We start from the raw sequence: 21,588 nt of genomic DNA, 5'->3' as shown, positions 1-21,588 counted from the left end.
TTTCTCACGAGATACTGTCAAAATTAAAATTGCAAAATTGTGAAAAAATAAAGAAACAAAATATCTGAACTCACATTTCATCGCCGAGACAGCTGAGCTAGCTTCCGGGGTTGGCCGACAATTGTCTCACAAGATGTAGTTTCTCTGTAAATATCCTTCTTGAAAATTGCCTTTTAAATGTATCTGTTGTCTTGTCTAATCATAAAAGATGCTGACGAGGCGTGTTGGCTGAGTTTTTAAAGTTTACTTCACAGCGTGCTCATGTGTACATTTAAGAATCCAAACGGGGCTACTGCGCATGCTCTTAACTACTGTGGCATGCTGGGTTATGGAGTTCTTATGTTACCTCGCTCATAAAATCACTTTATATATCTGCCTTGGGCCAGCTAGAAAGCGTTACTGACAACAACTCGTGATCTGATTGGCTATCGCAACTGTCTGTCAAATTTTTGTGTACGTTCACTAATAGTCCACAGACTCCCGCATTGTTGATTTTGAAGTCCCCTGGCAGATTTCGTACAACATGGCAACATAAGTTAGCTGAATTCTGATTAGATACAAACTTTATAACCTAAAAACAACAGTGCTGGAAGGAGCATAATATGACATGAAGAGAATATGAATACTTTCAGATATTTAGGGAAAGTAAATGAAACATTTATTTTATCTTTAATTACGATCATGAGTTTTGGTTATGTTAAACCAGCAGAGAAGGCTTTGCTGGCCCTGACGGCACACCACTGCCGGAAACCAATGTCGAGTGACATGTGGTGTAAAATAAACTGCTTTTTTAAAATTTTCACAAGTAAACACCAGCAAAATAAGACAAATACTGCAAGTAAGTTATACAAAAACTGCCATATTTCTTGTTAACATTTTGTCTAAATAGCTCTCTGCACACGTAAGCAGCAAGTAGGAGTGCGAATCTTTTCGATCCGAATTGATTCGGAATCGATTCTCCATTCAACACGATTCTCGATTCAAATCGATTCTCGCAATTTATTATTTGGTATAATAATTATATTGAAACTTTATCCAAACAGGTTACAGTTTAGAAAAGCTGTGGAAATATTCTTGTAGCAAAATTATTTGAAAACAGATACTGTTTCTCAATCTGTGCTCGTGTAACCATATTTCCGTGTGTAAGTGTGCCTGTGTATCAATACGAATGTGTGTATTCAGATCCGCGTACATGTGTTTTAAGTTGTCTATGTGGCCCTAACCAGAAAGAACCCTCCATGCTTAGCTTTCCTGTTAGCTTATTCCTTAGCTTCCCATGCATTCGGCACGCTTTTCCTGTGTTTGTTTGCATTTTCCGGCATTTTTGTATTATGGACTGATTTATAGAAAATGAATAATTTTCCTTCCTGCACGCTGCCTCCGGAGTTCCGTCTGCATCTTGGGGAAACGATTCGCGCATTAACATGCGACCTCGATGTGAAACTCTTATCGTTGAAGTATTATCTTAATATTCTTTGTATTTATTTGATTTATTTAAACAGTGTTTCGTAAAGAAACAAATCGGCGAGTCGAAATTAAACAAAGCAAATGTGGGCAAAATCTAAACAAACAGGCAGCAAGAATAAAACAATGTTGATATCTATAGTTATATTTCGATAAAGACGGGGAAAACGCACATACTGAATACAGAACACTATACACTATACGATGCATGATTTACCTGGAGAGTCTTGGTACCAATTTCATTGACCCAGCCACACACAAAAAAGTTGTAGACCTTCATTCTTGTTCAAGTTTTCATCTGTTTTGTCGTTTAGAATGACAACTAGAGATGGTTCCACATGTCTGAGAACACGGCCGACATATAATCCTTGAAATTACTCGACAAATCTTATTTTGATAACATATGGATAGATTCCATTGCATTGTTTGATTTTTAATTTTTTTTTGTATCTAGTTTTAATGGTTAGATCTAGGCCCCTTGCGTACTCAAATAGTCCGTACTCTGTTTGCTGCACAGTAGTGAAGTGAAGTGAATTATATTTATATAGCGCTTTTCTCTAGTGACTCAAAGCGCTTTACATAGTGAAACCCAATATCTAATTTTTACATTTAAACCAGTGTGGGTGGCACTGGGAGCAGGTGGGTAAAGTGTCTTGCCCAAGGACACAACGGCAGTGACTAGGACGGCTGAAGCGGGGATCGAACCTGCAACCCTCAAGTTGCTGGCACGGCCGCTCTACCAACCGAGCTATACCGCCCCAAACAGTAGCCATGTTTGTTTTTTGGCCCACCACTTGGTTCTCTTCTTTTCAAAACTCAAATGCCCGATTACAACCTATACTAAGTCCCTTTCAGGAATGTGCAATATGGCTATCGCACCAATTCACACAAGTTCAACCAAACCCAGTGAATTATGCGCGGCCTCACAACTTTGTCTCTCCGCAACTTTCCTGCACAATTGGCCAATCAGACTAACAGGAACACTTAAGACATTGAGCGATTCAATCTTATTAGATTTGCAACTTTTGCCCCAATTTTCTGGAAAAAAGCTTTTGCGAATTCAGGCCTTTTAAGTCGCAATGGTCCCAAAAAAGCAGCAAAATCCTATAGGGACTGTATACTACTATATGGTTAGCTGTACACTGACTACTCAAAAGTATTTCCAAGTTTAATTTCTATAGTATTGTCCTTTGAGAATGTCACAAACATGCATGCTGAAATGTGAGATACTGTGATCCATCAGTCGGACCTTGTTGTATCTCTTCCTTTTAAATGTTTACTCTCTTCTGCTATTTTGGTTCCCGTACGGTTAACCTCACCGTTTGGCCGACGTGCAGGATTTTAACATATCTTCAGGGCTCGATTTGGCCTCCCATGAATTAAAGTTTTCTCCTCCCGCCATCTTACCCACCTAAAATGAGTTGGACAAAAAAAAAAGGGTGAAAGAGTCCACGCAGTTTAAGCACAGAGATGAAAGCTTCCTATATAGCTGGATAGTACTTTATTGATTCCTTCAGGAGAGTTCCCTCAGGAAAAGTATATACTATAAAGTGGGGATTTTCCAACCTGTGGTCCCTGAACCCCAGGGGTCCACCAAGGTACGGCAGGGGGAGTCGTGAAATTAATTACACATTAACATTGATCCAACTCGCTGTAGTGTAGTTTGGAAATGGCAGTGGCATGACTACCTTACTCAAATCCGCATTTTCAACATTAATTTTTAGAATATCACTTTCACATTTTTAAAAATGAAATATAGGAAAAAAAATTATGATCGCAACAAAGTGTATTAAACGCTCTCCTCAGCTGCAGGTAGTCGCTGTTCCTTTTGCCGCTGTTCCTCTTGCTTAAAAACTGCAATGAGTTGCAGGACAGGGAGACAATAAGGAGCACCGAAACAAGCTCGCTAGTTAGCATAGTTAGCCTCATCTAGCTGGCTTACTTGTTGTCGATTGGGTTTGCTCCCACAGCCAAAAGTTTGACGGCTGTCTACTTGGCTGCTAATCATATTTGGATGATTACAACAATCCGAAACCATTTGTTACAGGGCTGGGCGATTTGGCCTTTTATTAATATCTCAATATTTTTAGGCCATATCACGATACATGATATATATCTCGATATATATCGAGATATATATCATGAATGAATACTTGATGCATATAATCCAAGCAGAATGATGATACTATGTGTTTACATTAAAACATTTTTGTTCATACTGCATTAATATATGCTAATTTTAAACTTTCATGCAGAAAGGGAAATCAGAACTAAGTCCATCCATCCATCCATCCATTTTCTACCGCTTATTCCCTTTCGGGGTCGCGGGGGGCGCTGGCGCCTATCTCAGCTACAATCGGGCGGAAGGCAGGGTACAACCTGGACAAGTCGCCACCTCATCGCAGGGCCAACACAGATAGACAGACAACATTCACACTAAGTCAATTTACTAAAACTGTATTTATCAAACATTTATCAAGCAGTGGCACAAAGCTTCATGACATTTCAAAACAAAAAGTGCAAGATTTTCAGAGACATTTTAAAACAGGCTATTAATGCACTTTTGTGTATGATGTCACTAGGATGACATATCAAAACAACACTAAATTAAAGTGTACTTTTTGTACAGAATGCCACTACAATAGTTTAAAACAAATAAAGTGCACTTTTGTGCATGATGTCACAAGATATTTCAAAAACAGTAAAATGAAAATTTTTCTCTATAATAGGAAATCAAATAGTGTATGTCTTTCGCTATTTGGGAGGTTCCTGCAGACATGATCTTTTTCTGTTGTTGACTATTTTTTTCATACGGTGTTGATGTGGAAATGGTTGCTTAGGCATTTTGTTGGTGTGGCATCAAACGGAGATGTTGACATGCAGAGTTTCAAGCACTCTTCATTCTCAAGCAAATTACTTTTCAAATGATGCTACATTAGTAGAGCTGCTAATTTGTGTACGCTTTTGCCACATACTTGATATATTACGGTTGTTTGTTTGACATATTTCCACTTAAAGCCAAACCACCGTCAGACGATGGACCCCATGCTGTTTTTCTTTGTAATTAATTCTTCCTTCATTTGTTACCAGATTTGCACCGTCTTTCTCTCGTATTACTACTCCGCTAGCATCACAGCTAATGTTACCATGCCGCTACATCTCTGCTCCGCGAAGGCGTATGTGAGGTATGTAAGAAGGTGCACTTATTTTATATCTCTGTGAGAAGGAGAGACAAGAAAGAGTGGGAAAAGCCTGCAGAGTAATGCCCGCAGCTAAAAGCAACTGCGTGAAAACGTATACTCGAATGTCACAATATAGTCATTTTCTATGCCACACAGAGACAAACCCATGATAAATATCGAATATATCGCCCAGCCCTAGTTTGTTACAAATCAGTTAAAGTTGTAGAGTATTTATCAGAAGCCAGGAAGAAGGTATATTTTTGACGTGACTGATTGTAAACAAATATTTCTTAAGGCGGTGTGGCTACAACATACAGTTGCGAAATTGCAAATGTTTTCTGAGTTCTTTGCATGAATTTTATAGAATTTTACATTACATTTCAGTGGCCCAGTGGTTAGAGTGTCTGTTCTGAGATTGGTAGGTCGTGAATTCAAACCCCGGCCGAGTCATACCAAAGACTGTAAAAATGGGACCCATTACCTCCCTGCTCGGCACTCAGCATCAAGGGTTGGAATTGGGGGTTAAATCGCCAAGGGGGTTACCAAGGGGATGGGTCAAATGCAGAGGAGAAATTTCACCACACCTAGTGTGTGTGATGATCATTGGTACTTTAACTTAATTTTCAATAATAATAATGGTAGTACACATCAGCGTGTACATGTAAGTGTAAAAAAAAACAGCCAAAAATGGTTGGTCGATGAGAATACATCTACAAAAAAAATCAAGTGTTGAAATGCACCCAATTGCAGGAATTGTAGTTTTGATTTTTTTTTTTTCTGGGTTTGCTTAGCAGCACTTTATGCTGATAGAAAATGTCCTCCTTTTTTTTCCCGTCAGTTTTCCTCTTTTTCTCAAAGGATGCTCACATGCTTGAGGTTTGAAATTAAAACATAATTATGATTATACTATCATATTGATTCCGCCCAAATATAGCTGAGATGGGCTCCAGCAGCAAACACCCCCCCCCCCGAACGGGACAAACGGTTGTAAATGGATGGATGTTCGCATTTAAGATAGCTAACGATTAGCGGGCTTTTTTTGCCAGCTAGTGATTTGCACACGACTTGCCAGCTAACGAGTAGCACGCCAGTTGCCAGCTAACGGTTAGAACACCAGTTGGCAGCCAGCATTTAGCATGCAAGTTGGCAGCCAGCGATTAGCACACTAGTTGTCAGGTAGCGATTGGTGTACCAGTTGCCAGGCTGGCGATTAGATTGTTAGTTTGCGATAAGTACACTAGTTTCCAGCTATCAATTAGCGTGCCGGTTGCCAGATAGCGATTAGCGTATTGGTTACCGTAAGTACGCCGGTTTGTCAAGCGATTAGCAGACCAGTTAGAAATGAACACACACGTTTCCAACCAGCGATTAGTGTGGCAGTTGCCATCTGCTATTAGCCCACTAATGGCCAGCTAGCAATTAGAGTGCCTGCTAGCAATTTGCCCACCATTTGCCAGCCAGCGATTAGCGCATCAGTTGCCTACTAGTAATTAAATTTCTAGTTACTTTTTAATTTTATTTATTTTTTATGAGTAATGTACATACACACCTATATTCTCAATGTACACGAAAAACAAGGCACTTTCAACAAATCTCAACAATTTCAAACATCAATCAGTTTGAGAAAATACAGTCTTTTACCAAACATGTAAAAGAAAGAAAACTAAAGCAAATACACATAGAATATAAAAATAATAACAATAGATATTAATTAAAAATAAACAGGATAAGATACAAAATTCAAACAGACACAAAAAGGCTAATCTAAATCACTTAAAATGTCAGACTTTACTTTGTAACATAACAACAAAAAACAAAAAACTCCAATAATTGGAAATAAGCTTGGTAAAACACTCTAGTTACTAACTGGCGATAAGCATGCTATTTGCCAATGAGCGATTAGCGTAGGATTGTCAGCTAGCAATCAGCCCGTTAGCTATTAAGGCTGCAATATTTGAATATCTTATTGCACAATAACAATGCACCTTTATTACCCGTTGATTCAAAACACAATTCTATACATCTATAAGTAGTGCTGCCTGCAGCTCCATATCTCCATCGCTTTGGGGGTCTTTGATCTGGAAAACATTGAACACCTCTGCTATTTAGAAGAGGGTTTTAATGTGCTCCTCACTTTGTCTCCTCCAGGCCCTGCAGAAATTGGCCAATCAGTACCTGAAGAGGGAATGGCCAGAAAGCCCGTCAGAAGAAGAAGCGGATCACAGGTGAGGCAAAGCGGGAGGATTATTTTGTGTCCTCTTCTTACACATCGTGAAGCTCTGCACGGCTCTTTCAGTCCCCCAATTGCTCCATTTGGGCCGCAAACTTCCTCTATGGTGTGCAGAAATGCTCACACATTGTTGCTTCAGCTGTGTACAACAACTGTGTGTGTGTGCGTGTGTGCGTGTGTGCGTGTGTGCGTGTGTGCGTGTGTGTGTGCGTGCGTGCGTGCGTGCGTGTGTGCGTGTGTGTGTGTGTGTGTGTGTGTGTGTGTGTGTGTGTGTGTGTGTGTGTGTGTGTGTGTGTGTGTGTGTGTGTGTGTGTGTGTGTTTGTTTGGCACAGGAACATGTATTGTGTATGGAGGGACTACTTGGAGGGTACAGTCCAGGTCACCCAGTCTAGGATCAGCGCCTGCGACAACTACAAAGTGCAGGTGGCCGACCCGGCCAAGACGGCGAGGCTGCAGAAGGAGCAGCAGCTGCGTAAGGTAAAGCAAAACACGGCATCAAGGGTCAATCTCACAACGTGAGCTCGGGTTTCTGACACTCGTGTTACCCGAGCCATCCAACTATTTGGACAGCTTCTCTAACGCCGTTTAGGTCAGGTGTCCGTCCCGTCCCCGCTTCCTGTAGGGTCCAACTAGGTCAAGTGCGACTCCGCTGCATTGTTAAAAGCTCATTCACGACGAAGCTGCTTAACCCTTTTAAAGCCGGGCTTTTTAACTGGCCGCCCAGGGGCCAAATGTGGCACGGGAATGACATCAAATTACAGTTTGGTCAGGAGCTACTAACATTTTTGTAGCAGATTGCTGAAAAACTATTGTTATATGGATAATCTTTGATTATCAGTTTGGCTTGTACAGTGTGTTCTTATAATGAGGATCTGTGCTGTTATTAAGCACCTACTGCAAAAATGCTGCTGTCATATCGGAGATCTTTGACTAGCGATTTTGGTTGGAGCTCATCATTTTTGCAGTTGGTCTCAAAAACAGCACTGCACCTGTTAGAGCAGTGGTTCTCAACCTTTTTTCAGTGATGTACCCCATGTGAAATTTTTTGTAATTCAAGTACCCCCTAATCAGAGCAAAGCATTTTTGGTTGAAAAAAAGAGATAAGGAAGTAAAATACAGCACTATGTCATCAGTTTCTGATTTATTAAATTGTATAACAGTGGTCTTTCTTGAACTATTTGGAAAAAAAGATGTAAAGATAACTAAAAACTTATTGAAAAATAAACAAGTTATTCAATTATAAATAAAGATTTCTACACATAGAAGTAATCATCAATTTAAAGTGTCCTCTTTGGGGATTTTAATAGAGATCCATCTGGATTCATCAACATAATTCTAAACATTTCTTCACAAAAAAAAAAATATTTAACATCAATATTTATGGAACATGTCCACAAAAAATCTAGCTGTCAACACTGAATATTGCATTGTTGCATTTCTTTTCACAGTTTCTGAACTTACATTCATATTTTGTTGAAGTATTATTCAATAAATATATTTACAAAATAATTTTTGAATTGTTGCTATTTTTTAGAATATTTAAAAAAAATCTCACGTACCCCTTGGCATACCTTCAAGTACCCCCAGGGGTACGCGTATCCACATTTGAGAACCATTGTGTTAGAGAATATTCGACTTGAGTTTTAGCAGTTAGTCCTTAAAAATATAACAGCAGTGTTTGTCATACAGATGATCTTTGACTAGCATTCTTATAGTCGCTTCTTAAAAACCGCCGTGTTTCTGTCATATAGATTATCTTTGACACGCATGTTTAGTAGTAGCTTCTTAGACACAGCTGTGTTAATATAATATAGAACATCTTTGATGAGCTTTTTAAATAGTAGTTTGTTGCAAATCGCAGTCTTTCTGTCATGTAGATCAGTGTTTTTCAACCTTTTTTGAGCCAAGGCACATTTTGCGTTGGAAAAATCCGGAGGCACACCACCAGCATTAAAAAAACGAAAGTCAGTTGACAATAAAAAGTCGTTGTTGCAGTTGTTGGATATCAATTCAAACCATAACCAACCATGCATCACTGTAGCTCTTGTCTCAAAGTAGGTGTACTGTCACGACCTGTTACATCACGCCGTGACTTATTGAGTTTTTTCTGTTTTCCTGTGTGTAGTGTTTTAGTTCTTGTCTTGCGCTCCTATTTTGGTGGCTTTTTCTCTTTTTTTGTATTTTCCTGTAGCAATTTAATGTGTTTTACGTTGTGCGATATTTCCCGCATATACTTTGTTTTGGCAATCAAGAATTTTTCAGTTGTTTTTATCCTTCTTTGTGGGAACATTGTTTATTGTCGTGTCATATTCGGATGTACATTGGATGCCCACTTTGCTCCACAGTAAGTCTTTGCTGTTATCCAGCATTCTGTTTGGTTTACTTTGTAGCCAGTTCAGTTTTAGTTTTGTTCTGCATAGCCTTCCCTAAGCTTCAATGCCTTTCTTAGGGGCACTCACCTTTTGTTTATTTTTGGTTTAAGCATTAGACACCTTTTTACCTGCACACTGCCTCCCGCTGTTTCCGACATCTACAAAGCAATTAGCTAACGGCTGCCATCTACTGATATGTAAAAGTATTACATGGTTACTCTGCCAAGCGCTAGACAGCACCAACACTCAACAACAACACATCATTTGCAGACTATAATTACTGGTTTGCAAAAAATATTTTAACCCAAATTCGATAATCTCCCACGGCACACCAGACTGTGTGTCATGGCACACTTGTGTGCCATGGCACAGTGGTTGAAAAACACTGTTCATGTTGTATAGAAAATCTTTGACTAGCATTTTTGTAGTAGCATCTTAAAAACAACAGTGATTCTGCTGTATAGAAGAACTTTGACTGGCATTTTTAGTAGTAGGTTATTAAAACCAGCATATTGCTCATCGTTTTTGCATTAGGTCTTTAAAAACAGCAGTTTATTCTGTCAGAAGATCTTCGACTCGCGTTTTAGCAGTAGGTCCTTTAAAAAAAACAGTGTTTCTTTTATACAAAAGATCTTTAGCTAGCATTTTTAGTAGAAGGTTAATAAAACCAGTAAAGTGCACATGGTTTTGGCTTTAGATCTTCAAAAACAGCATTGTTTTTGTCATATAGAAGCTCTTTAACTAGCATTTTTCCATTAGGTCCTTTTAAAAAAAACAGTGTTTTTCATACAAAAGATCCCTGGCTAGCATTTGTAGTAGTAGGTTATAAAACCAGCAAAGTGTACATCGTTTTACCAGTGAGCCATTAAAACATCAGTGTTTCTGTGGCGTTCTGGTCTTTGTCTGCATCCCAGGATGCAGAAATGGCAGGAAAGTGCGGGGAAAAGCCCTTTTTAATGGGGAAAACGCATGTAACACACAAAACAAAAAAATGTGCAACTGTGAAGTGCACAAACAGAAAACAAACATATGAAGTGCCAAGCAAGCAAAGCAAAAAGCACAATGATCCAGCACTGTCCAGGCATTAAAAGAGTCCTGGTTGGCAAACATGGACACAAGCAAAGTGATGGCAAATGGAGGCAAAAAAGAAGTGGAAACAAAAATAAGAGCGCTTGAGAGGAAATGAAACAAAATACCAGAATAATAAATGCCATGAGAGACATGACAGTTTCTGTCATAGCAAATATCTATGATTTGCAATTTTAGCATTTATCAAAGGTTAGGTTATTAAAACCTGCAAAGTGCTTATCATTTTTTCAGTAGGTCCTTAAAAACAACAGTGTTGTTGTCACATAGAAGATCTTGAAGTACAAGGTTCCTTAAAACAGCACGGTGCTGTTGGCATAAAGAAAACCTTAGTTGTTTTTTATTTTTGCAATACATCATTGGATTGGAACAGTCGGTTCTTATACAACCCGGACCAGATTTGAACTTCAATGTAACTCCGAGTCCACACCCATTGTGTACCAGTGTATCGAGCGGTTGACGACCATACAAGCCGAGCTGCAGGAGTCCGTCAAAGACCTGACCAAGAGCAGGAAGAAGTACCAGGAGGCGGAGACCATGGCGCAGGCCGTGCGGGAGAAGGCCGAGCTAGAAGCTAAGTAAGCATACGCTTAGATCTGTTTTGTTCAGTAAACACCTTCTGTTGATCTTGCACTAACTTAATAGCAGGGCCGTGGTGACGCCAAACAAACTCAAGAGTTGAGCATGACAACACCACACATGGAAAACCAAATATTAAAGTATAATGACTCTCTGGCCACCACAGCTGACTGCTGCTCATAAATCTGTGCATGTGTGTGCGTGTGTTTTAATTTAGTTGACGGCCTGCACCTGCAGCTAAAGTTGTATTCTCTCATGGAAAGACTGTAACACTTCATGCTAATTGCTAACAAGCTGCACTTTGTGTTCAGGTCCAAGCTGAGCCTCTTCCAGTCCAGATCTAGTTTGCAGAGGGCAACTGTCAAGGTACGTTTGAGCTACTTACACCCCAAAAAGCCCCCCCCCCAAAAAAAAAGGCTGACATGGCTCCGTTTTCTTGACAAAATTCTGACCTTCCAGCTGAAAGCTAAGAGGAGCGAGTGCAACTCCAAAGCCGCCCACGCCAGGAACGACTACCTTCTCATGCTAGCGGCCGCCAACGCTCACCAGCAGCGCTACTACGACACCGACCTCAGCGACTGCCTCAAGGTGCACTGCGGCGCCACACGTCTCTTATGGAGATTAATGCAGTGTTTTAAGTTGCGTTTGTCTTTGCAGGTGTTGGACGGCAGCGTTTACGAGCAGGTGAAAGATTACCTGGTGGCCCTTTGTCAAACTGAGCTGGAGACCTACAAGGCAGCGCACGACGTCTTCAACCGGCTCTTGGACAGCTCTAACCGGGTCAGTCTCGACCACCTCCGAAGCTGTCTGTTTATTTTTAAGTTGAGCGGAGCGTCACAAAGCATTTGCATCTTTGGAACAGGTGTTGCAAGAGTTCCATCAGCAGCTGTTCGTACAGAAAAATCCCGTTTTCCAGAAATTGTCGGACTTCTCGTACCAACCCATCGACGAGGACACGGTAAAGCCCCTTAATGTTTTTTTATTGTAGTTTTTAACGTTTCATTTGAAAATATTCTTACATCCCCAACTTTTTTTATACAGTAGAACCTCAATTTAATTTAAATGGTTCTTGAACATGATTCGAAAAAAAAGTTTGTATAGTGAAGCACAATTTCCCATAAGAAACAATTTAAACATGAATAAATGGTTTTAAGCTCAGAAAAAGTCCTTATTTTAGTAAAAAGAAATGCACACTTTGAAGACACTATAATGCATATGTGTGTGTGTGTGTGTATATACGTATGTATGTATATATCTATGTATGTATGTGTGTATAATTACTGTGTATGTTTATATGTAAATATCTACAGTAAGTATATGTATTTTTATGTATATATACATGTATATGTGCATGTACATATGTATACAGTATACTGTATATAAACATATATATGTATGTTTATACATATACATTAAGTGTATGTGTATGTGTGTGTGTGTATATATATATATATATATATATATATATATATATATATATATATATATATATATATATATACATACACATATATATACACATACATACATATGTACGTATATGTATATATATACATATATCAAACAAATCTGACAAGGGGGTAATGGATCAACAATCTCTACGATCAACAAAACCTCAACAATAGTAATTTTAACTATCAATGCGCACAGACTCACAAAACGTCCCTTAGTTGCTCTCAAAAACATTAACAGCCATGATGCTGTTGATAAAAAATAAAACAAATATTTGACCCTGCTATCAGCCAATGTTTGTGGCATGCACTCAAGAAGAGGAGACGAAGGCAGAGACGCGAGGAAGGGCAGTGGGTTACGGCTCGGGAGAAGTGTCGTTTTCTTCCGCGGTTCCCTCTCCTTTTTAAGTCTAAGTCCAGAGTGATTCCCTCCTTTCTAGGCTGCTTTAATAGCTTTTTTGGACCCATATTGAGTAAACAAAATAGATAAATATGGGTGAAAAAAGAAACACACTGAAGCACGGAGAACTGGACTGCTGTAAACTCTAATGGACTGCGTAAACAAGATGTGGCGTAGGAGGGCTGCGCCTCTCCAAAATGCAGGAAGTGGCAGTGCCCTGAGACTCCCAGCGGAACACAAAATGAATGAAGCGTTCGTACACCGAGACATTGTTTGCGCACAAAGGCAAATTTGGTTTCATCAAAAAGTTTGTAAACCAAAAGGTTCACATAAAGCGGGGTTTATAAATTGAAGTTTCTCTGTACGTGATCTTATGTCTCTAAACCTACCTGTAGAAGCACCGAGACATTTAACAAGCAGCCTCAAAGAAAACTCCTGATAATCTTGTCAACCGTGGACTTTGATCACTTAGCAAACATCCGTAGTGTTTACTCTCAAGTGACGTCGGCTTGACTTCAGACAGATGTGAACACAATCAATACTGACACTGAGGCAGAAGAAGGAAAAAGCATGGTGTCATCTAGCAGCAAGGTGAATCCAGGTTTAAAGCCTCAGTGAGGAACAATTGTGGCTGGTAAATAAGTGGCCAGCAATAAATAGTGTCTAGGCTGGTCTGCCCGTGTTATAGGCCAATATTTTAGGCTTGTTTGCCATTGCGGTGACAGATGATATTCTTGCAATTTTTCATGAACGAAAAAACCTACCTTCCTTGTCGACATGATACCACCTGCCACTAGCTAGATAAGCCCCCCTGTTGTATTTGCCCACCACTTTGAGCAGGCTTCGCTACACTTCTTAATATACATTCTAGAACTCTGTTCAATTGCCCATCAGACGTGGGGGCTGTGAGTTTATTTTGTTTTTCTTCAGCAAATAGGCTGACCTAGCTTGATGTTGCTGGGTGTTGTGTTAGCATTATGGCTCGAGTAGCCATGCTAGTTTTGTTAACGCTTAACATCATTCGTGATCGGGATTGTGATTATGATAGACTTTAAAGGGGTATTTAAAAAAAAATATATATATTGGTAGAATTAAAATTTTACCACAGGTGTTTGGTGTTAGAGGTTCCATCTGATTCAACTTTGCATTTTTGAAGCTTCCAGTGTAACTGAAGACTTGATATTTTTTGTGACCATGGACCTCGGACATTTTGTGCAACTTCAGAGGCTTATTAGGCAATGATGCAGTGGTCTCCAAACTGCGGCCCCAGGGCCATTTGCAACCGAACATGTTTTTTTGGGGGGCCCGCGACAAAGTCTACAGACTGTTGACTGTAGCTGTTGTCTTTTTAAGACCCATATGGATTTATCAAAATGGACAAAACTTGTCAAAAAGCGGAAAACAAAACAAAACAGAAAAAGGCACGTGCCCTGTAGTGCTCAGAAGTGACCAGTAGTGTACTGCGCAGCAACAGATGTGGAGGCCTCCGCATCACAAAATTTTTGGGACACAAAATGAATGAATGTGACCTGTTTTGCACACAGATGCACATTTGGCTGGATCTAAAGGGTTTAAATCAAGAAGTTAGCCATTAGATGGGTGCGTAATTGAGGTTGCACTGTATATGAGTAAAAGTAGATAATGTACACAATGGCGCTTCTTAAAAACACACACTAAACACACAGCTCATGAGCATTAAAGAGGGATTACACTTTGTGGGAATTTTGCCTATTATTTACAATCAGGTAAGACACAGCCCTGCGATGAGGTGGGGACTTGTCCAGGGTGTACCCCGCCTTCCGCCCGATTGTAGCTGAGATAGGCTTCAGCGCCCCCCGCGACCCCGAAGAGAATAAGCGGTACAAAATGGATGGATGGATGTAAGACACATATGTTTTTCTTTTTTTATGTATTCCAAATAGTAAGAAAATTCGATCAAAAGTCAGCTTACTATTAAGCCTTTTAGAGTTGCCTATTCTGCCTATAAAAGCCCTTAAAAACATCCAAACACCTCCACTAAGGTTTTATAAACACACTGTAAGTATATACATTATATTGCCAAAAGTATTTGGTCACCTGCCTTGACTCACATGAACTTGAAGTGCCACCCCATTTCTAACCCTTAGGGTTCAATATGATGTCGGTCGACCTTTTTGCAGCTATTACAGCTTCCACTCTTCTGGTAAGGCTGTCCACAAGATTGTGGAGTGTGTTTATAGTAGTTTTCAATCATTCTTCCAAAAGCGCATTGGTGAGGTGACACACTGATGTTGGTCGAGAAGGCCTGGCTCTAAGTCTCCTTTATAATTCATCCCAAAGGTGTTCTATCGGGTTCAAGTCAGTACTGTGTGCAGGCCAGTCAAGTTCATCCACATCAAACTCTGTCATCCATGTCTTTTATGGACCTTGCTTTGTGGACTGTTGCACAGTCATGTTGGAGGAGGAAGGGGCCCGCTCCAAACTCTTCCCACAAGGTTGGAAGCATGGAATTGTCCAAAATGTTGTAGTATCCTGGATCATTCAAAGTTCCATTCACTGGAACTAAGGGGCCAAGCCCAACTCCTGAAAAACAACACCACACCATAATACTCTTCCACAACATTTCTAATCGGCACAAGACAGTCCGAAATGTACCGTTCTCCTGGCAACCTCCAAACCCAGACTCGTCCATCAGATTGCCAGATGAAAAAGCATGATTCATCACTCTAGAGAACATGTCTTCACTGCTCTAGAGTCCAGAGACGACGTGCTTTACACCACTGCATCCGACGCTTTGCATTGGAATTTGTGATGTATGGCTTAGATGCAGCTACTCGGCAATGGATACCCATTCCATAAAACTCTCTGCGTACTGTACGTGGGCTAATTGGAAGGTCACATGAAGTTTGGAGCTCTATAGCAACTGACTGTGCAGAAAGTCGGCGACCACTTTGCACTGTGCGCTTTAACATCCGCTGACCCCTCTCTGTCAATTTACGTGGCCTAAAACTTCGTGGCTGAGTTGCTGTGGTTCCTAAACTCTTCTTTTTTCTTATAATAAAGCCGACAGTTGACTTTGGAACATTTAGGTCCGAGGAAATGTCACGACTGGATTTGTTGCACAGTTGGCATCCTAAGACAGTTCTACGCTGGAAATCACTGAGCTCCTGAGAACGGCCCATTCTTTCACAAATGTTTGTAGAAACAGTCTCCATTCCTAAGTGCTTGATTTTATCCACCTGTGGCGGGGCCAAGTCATTATGACACATGATTTTGATCATTTGGATGCCTAAATACTTTTGGCAGTATAGTGTATGTAATGTAGTAAAAGGCACATTTAAATAATATCCTCTCCTTAAAAGACCTAACCTCGATCCTGACCTCATGGTAAACTACCGACCGGTGTCTCACCTTCCCTTTATTTCGAAAATCCTCGAAAAAATGGTTGCAGAGCAGCTAAATGAGCACTTAGCGTTTAACAATCTATGTGAAACCTTTCAATCCGGTTTCAGGGCAAATCAGTCCACTGAGACAGCCCTCGCAAAATTGACTAATGATCTATTGCTAACGATGGACTCTGATGCGTCATCTATGTTGCTGCTCCTCGATCTTAGCGCTGCTTTCGATACCGTCGATCATAATATTTTATTAGAGCGTATCAAAATACGAATTGGTATGTCAGACTCAGCCCTGTCATGGTTTAACTCTTATCTTACTGATAGGATGCAGTGCGTCTCCTATAACAGTGTGACCTCGGACTATGTTAAGGTAACGTGTGGAGTTCCCCAGGGTTCGGTCCTTGGCCCTGTACTCTTCAGCATCTACATGCTGCCGCTAGGTGACGTCATACGCAAATACGGTATTAGCTTTCACTGTTATGCTGATGACACCCAACTTTACATGCCCCTAAAGCTGACCAACACGCCGGACTGTAGTCAGTTGGAAGCGTGTCTTAATGAAATTAAACAATGGATGTCCGCTAACTTTTTGCAACTTAATGCCAAAAAAACGGAAATGCTGATTATCGGTCCTGCTAGACACCGACCTCTATTTAATAATACAACTTTAACATTTGACAACCAAATAATAAAACAAGGTGACTCTGTAAAAAATCTGGGTATTATCTTCGACCCAACTCTCTCCTTAGAGTCACACATTAAAAGCGTTACTAAAACGGCCTTCTTTCATCTCCGTAATATCGCTAAAATTCGCTCCATTTTGTCCACTAAAGACGCTGAGATCATTATCCATGCGTTTGTTACGTCTCGTCTCGATTACTGTAACGTATTATTTTCGGGTCTCCCCATGTCTAGCATTAAAAGATTACAGTTGGTACAAAATGCGGCTGCTAAACTTTTGACAAGAACAAGAAAGTTTGATCATATTACGCCTGTACTGGCTCACCTGCACTGGCTTCCTGTGCACTTAAGATGTGACTTTAAGGTTTTACTACTTACGTATAAAATACTACACGGTCTAGCTCCAGCCTATCTTGCCGATTGTATTGTACCGTATGTCCCGGCAAGAAATCTGCGTTCAAAAGACTCCGGCTTATTAGTGATTCCTAGAGCTCAAAAAAAGTCTGCGGGCTATAGAGCGTTTTCCGTTCGGGCTCCAGTACTCTGGAATGCCCTCCCGGTAACAGTTCGAGATGCCACCACAGTAGAAGCATTTAAGTCTCATCTTAAAACTCATCTGTATACTCTAGCCTTTAAATAGACCTCCTTTTTAGACCAGTTGATCTGCCGCTTCTTTTCTTTCTCCTATGTCCCCCCCTCCCTTGTGGAGGGGGTCCGGTCCGATGACCATGGATGAAGTACTGACTGTCCAGAGTCGAGACCCAGGATGGACCGCTCGTCGGGACCCAGGATGGACCGCTCGCCTGTATCGGTTGGGGACATCTCTACGCTGCTGATCCGCTTGAGATGGTCTCCTGTGGACGGGACTCTCACTGCTGTCTTGGAGCCACTATGGATTGAACTTTCACAGTATCATGTTAGACCCGCTCGACATCCATTGCTTTCGGTCCCCTAGAGGGGGGGGGTTGCCCACATCTGAGGTCCTCTCCAAGGTTTCTCATAGTCAGCATTGTCACTGGCGTCCCACTGAATGTGAATTCTCCCTGCCCACTTGGTGTGAGTTTTCCTTGCCCTTTTGTGGGTTCTTCCGAGGATGTTGTAGTCGTAATGATTTGTGCAGTCCTTTGAGACATTTGTGATTTGGGGCTATATAAATAAACATTGATTGATTGATTGATTGATTGATAACATTTAAAATTGACAAATTTTGCTAATTTTAAGCATATGCGGCGCGGTAATTTCAAAAACGCTACAAGACGTTTGCTTTTTTTCCACTACATTATGGTTAAAACTCACTGCAGACTTAATGAGAGCCAACAAACATAATACAACATTACTTACTGTACAATGTCATAAATATGCCGACTGTTATGGTCTTGTTATAATCTTGTCATAGTCTCATTTGGATGAAGAATAACTCATCTTTTTGTGTCATTCTCGCCTCTTGAAGTGTCCCAACTTGTCGAAATACCTCCTCATCCTTCTTCTATCTGGAAGAGAGTCATTATTTATGATCTACAGTAAATACCACACTCAAGGAAGCTAGGCAGCAGCTTACCGCTCGATTGTGTCATAATTGGCACACAAGCCTGTGTCTGCGTTAGCGCTTATAATAAGAATATAACTTATACTTTGTTAATATTCAAGTCACGAAATGTAAATTAAATATTGTTGGCGTTTTTTGGATGTTATTCATTGGGTTGTATGTGCTGTATATAGGACTTCCTATTGGCTCTGTTGTAAGCAGACGTTTATATACACTGTACGTTTATTTAGGAGTCGGAATGCATTAAAAAAAAAAATACATCCGTCATCATGTCCAAAAAAGTGCAGTTCCCCTTTAAAGCTACAAACACAAATCAATGTGTTCACAGTAAGGCTTACTAAAATCAATCAATCAAAGTTTATTTATACAGCCCTCAATCACAAGTGTCTCAAAGGGCTGCACAAGCCACAACGACATCCTCGGCTCAGATCCCACAATAGGGCAAGAGCACTTTTAAAAGGTCTAAATTTCAGTATTGGGGTTGGATTTTAGATCACACACTTCTAATACACCATTATGGGACCTCTGAGACCAGAAAAAAGGTGAATATCGCACCTTTTACGATCACTCAAGTGCAAAAAGATATATTTATTTCAAGTGCTCAGGTGTATTTCTTTTAACGGGCCTTCCTTTAAATGTGACGTGTGTGTTGTGTTGCAGCATGACTACATTACATCACTTAGTCCCACGTGTGGTCTTTATCAAAGTCTGTCCCAGGGCCAACAATACTGTAGTTATAAAAAGCTGAATGACCTTTGCATCGCACGTCGTGCTGTCACTATATTAAGTAGGTCTCATAGAGCTGTCCTCTTACACAACCACTGATTACTTTTTTTTTCTTTTTTTTTTATTCCCCCTCCCTGTATTTATATTTCATATACATGCACGCATGCGCGCGCGTGTCTTCACCAGCTCTCCGCGGCGCTCGTCCACACTGGACAATTTGTTTAAACTGCAAACGGTGGCGTTGTTTTCATTGGACGTCAAACAAGCGGCAGCCTGTTCCTAAAGAAAACATTAACGGCGGGCACACAAAAACCCCGCCCTCGCATCCCCTCCCCTCGCGCCGCTTTGGCCAGACGGAGTGATCCGGTAAAGGGGACGGAGCCCAAAAAGCAAAGCGTGAGGGAGGGGCAGGACGTAGGCCGGCCCCTGTGAACAGGCCATGTGTGAAAAGGAGCCATTGTGAGTGGGCCTCATCGCAGTGCACTGACCTTCCCCGCCCCTCTCGACACACACTGATGCTGTCATGTGGAAACATCTTAATGCAGGTTTTGTGCCCCCCCAAACCCTACAAGAACTTGTTGCTCTTTAAAAAAATTTGCTCAATCACTGCAAAGACAGCTGCTTCGCATGCCTTCGTTGGGCAATTAAGAGCCGCTGTTTCCATCACACTGACATCATCTTTCTGGAAGGAATGTGTTCCTGCACAGCTAACGTGCTCTTCTTCTCGTCTCTCGTCTGTCCTGGCACAAGACCTTTGTGGGCCACAAAGAATGTCAGGAAGTCAAATAGAGATGCAGGCAGCCAGTCAAAGACTTGATCCCCTGTCCGGCCCAAAAATACGACTCCAATTTGGAACTTGTTAGCGACTAGCATCTTTTCTGCAGTCAGGCCTTACAAATAACTGCAATGTCAGATAGAGGACTTTTGACTAGTGATTTGCAGTAGATTGTATAAAAAAAGCAACAGTGCACTTATAGATGATCTTTGACTAATGTTTATAATTTAAGTCTTTAAACAGGATATTTCACTTGTATATTTGAAGTAGCTTTTTAAAAACAGCAGAGTGCTCCTATAGTTGAGGACATTTGGCTAGCGTTTTTGGCTGTACATTCCTAAAAACAGCAGACTGTCACATTTTTTCACAAATCATGAGTGATCTTTTATTTAGAGTTTTTGCAGCAGGTCTTTAAAAACAGCAGGGTCCTCCTGTCGCATATAATACTTTTTAATTACATTTTTGAAGTAGGTCTTTAACAACAGCAAAACGCTCTTGTGTAGAGGATCTTTGGCTAGCGGTTTTGGTAGTACATTCCTAAAATTAGTAGACCGTTACAAAACATGGGAGATCTTTCATTTGCGATTTTGCAGCAGGTCCTTGAAAACAGCATAGCATTCCAATCATATCGCAGTTTTGGCAGTCGATTCCTTCCACCCTTAAAAACAGCAGAACATTGTTGTTCTGTTAATGATCTTTAACCAGTGTTTTTGAAGTTGGTCTTTAAAAATAGCATAGCGCTTCTATATTAGAGGACTTTTGGCCATCAGTTTTGGCAGTAAATTCCTAAAGACCGCAGACTGTTACAAATCATGAGAGGTCTTTAAAAACAGCAGAGTGCTCCCGTCACATACAAGACGTTTTACTTCCATTGTTGAAATAGGTCTTTAACAACAGCCGAATGCTCCTGTGTAGATGTTTTTTGGCTGGCGTTTTTTGCAGTATATTCCCAAAAACAGCAAACTGTTACTAAACATGGGATGTCTTTCATTCAAGTTTTTGCAGCAGGTCCTTGAACACAGCAAAGCATCCCATTCATACTATATTTTGGCAGTAAATTATTTCCATCCTTAAAAACAGCAGAGCATTCCTGTTCTATCAATCATCTTTAACCAACGTTTTTGAAGTTGGTCTTGAAAAACAGCATAGTGCTTCTATAGTTGAGGACCTTTTGGCTAGCGGTTTTGGCAGTATATTCCTAAAAACAACAGATCGTTACAAATAATGAGAGATTTTTTTGTGTGGGGAGTTTTTGCAGCAGTTCCTTAAAATTAGCCGAGTGCTCCTGTTGTATATCTTTCACAAACATTTTTAAGTAGGTCTTTAAAAACAGCAGAACGCTCCTGTGTGAAGGATCTTTGGCTCGTGTTTTGGTAGTACATTCCTAAAACAGCAGACTGTTAGAAAACGAGGGAAATCTTTCATTTGCGTTTTTAGTATACAGGATAGTATAGGAGATCTTTTACGAGCATTTTAATTTTGTATATAGTTGATATTTGACTCATGTTTTTGAAGTAGTTCTTTAAGACAGTCCTGCAAAGGTTCTTTGGCTAGCTTTTTTGGCAGTACATTCCTAAAAACAGCAGTGTGCTCCTGTCGTACAGTGGATCTTTGATTATAGAAATTGCAGCAGGTTGTTCAAAACAGCAGAGTCATCTATTAATGATCTCTGGTCAGCTTTTTTGAAGTGAGGCCTTTAAATTCTATAGACCCTATAG

The 21,588-nt window shown here is 40.5% G+C and overlaps 1 protein-coding gene across 2 annotated transcripts in view; it reads left to right on the top strand.

The window, feature by feature from the left end:
• The window catches only part of LOC133551807 (F-BAR and double SH3 domains protein 2-like), a 55,380-nt gene that overhangs the window by 17,431 nt on the left and 16,361 nt on the right, over window positions 1-21,588 (top strand). For both annotated transcript variants that reach the window (XM_061898912.1, XM_061898911.1), the window contains exons 4-10: window positions 6,795-6,871; window positions 7,210-7,354; window positions 10,780-10,913; window positions 11,226-11,280; window positions 11,374-11,502; window positions 11,572-11,694; window positions 11,777-11,872. In XM_061898912.1, the coding sequence (XP_061754896.1) occupies window positions 6,795-6,871; window positions 7,210-7,354; window positions 10,780-10,913; window positions 11,226-11,280; window positions 11,374-11,502; window positions 11,572-11,694; window positions 11,777-11,872 (759 nt within the window). The remainder of the gene's footprint in view (window positions 1-6,794; window positions 6,872-7,209; window positions 7,355-10,779; window positions 10,914-11,225; window positions 11,281-11,373; window positions 11,503-11,571; window positions 11,695-11,776; window positions 11,873-21,588) is intronic.

The sequence above is a fragment of the Nerophis ophidion genome, linkage group LG04, assembly GCF_033978795.1.
Source record: "Nerophis ophidion isolate RoL-2023_Sa linkage group LG04, RoL_Noph_v1.0, whole genome shotgun sequence".
Taxonomy (NCBI): domain Eukaryota; kingdom Metazoa; phylum Chordata; class Actinopteri; order Syngnathiformes; family Syngnathidae; genus Nerophis; species Nerophis ophidion.
This window is presented reverse-complemented; position numbering and strand designations above follow the sequence as displayed.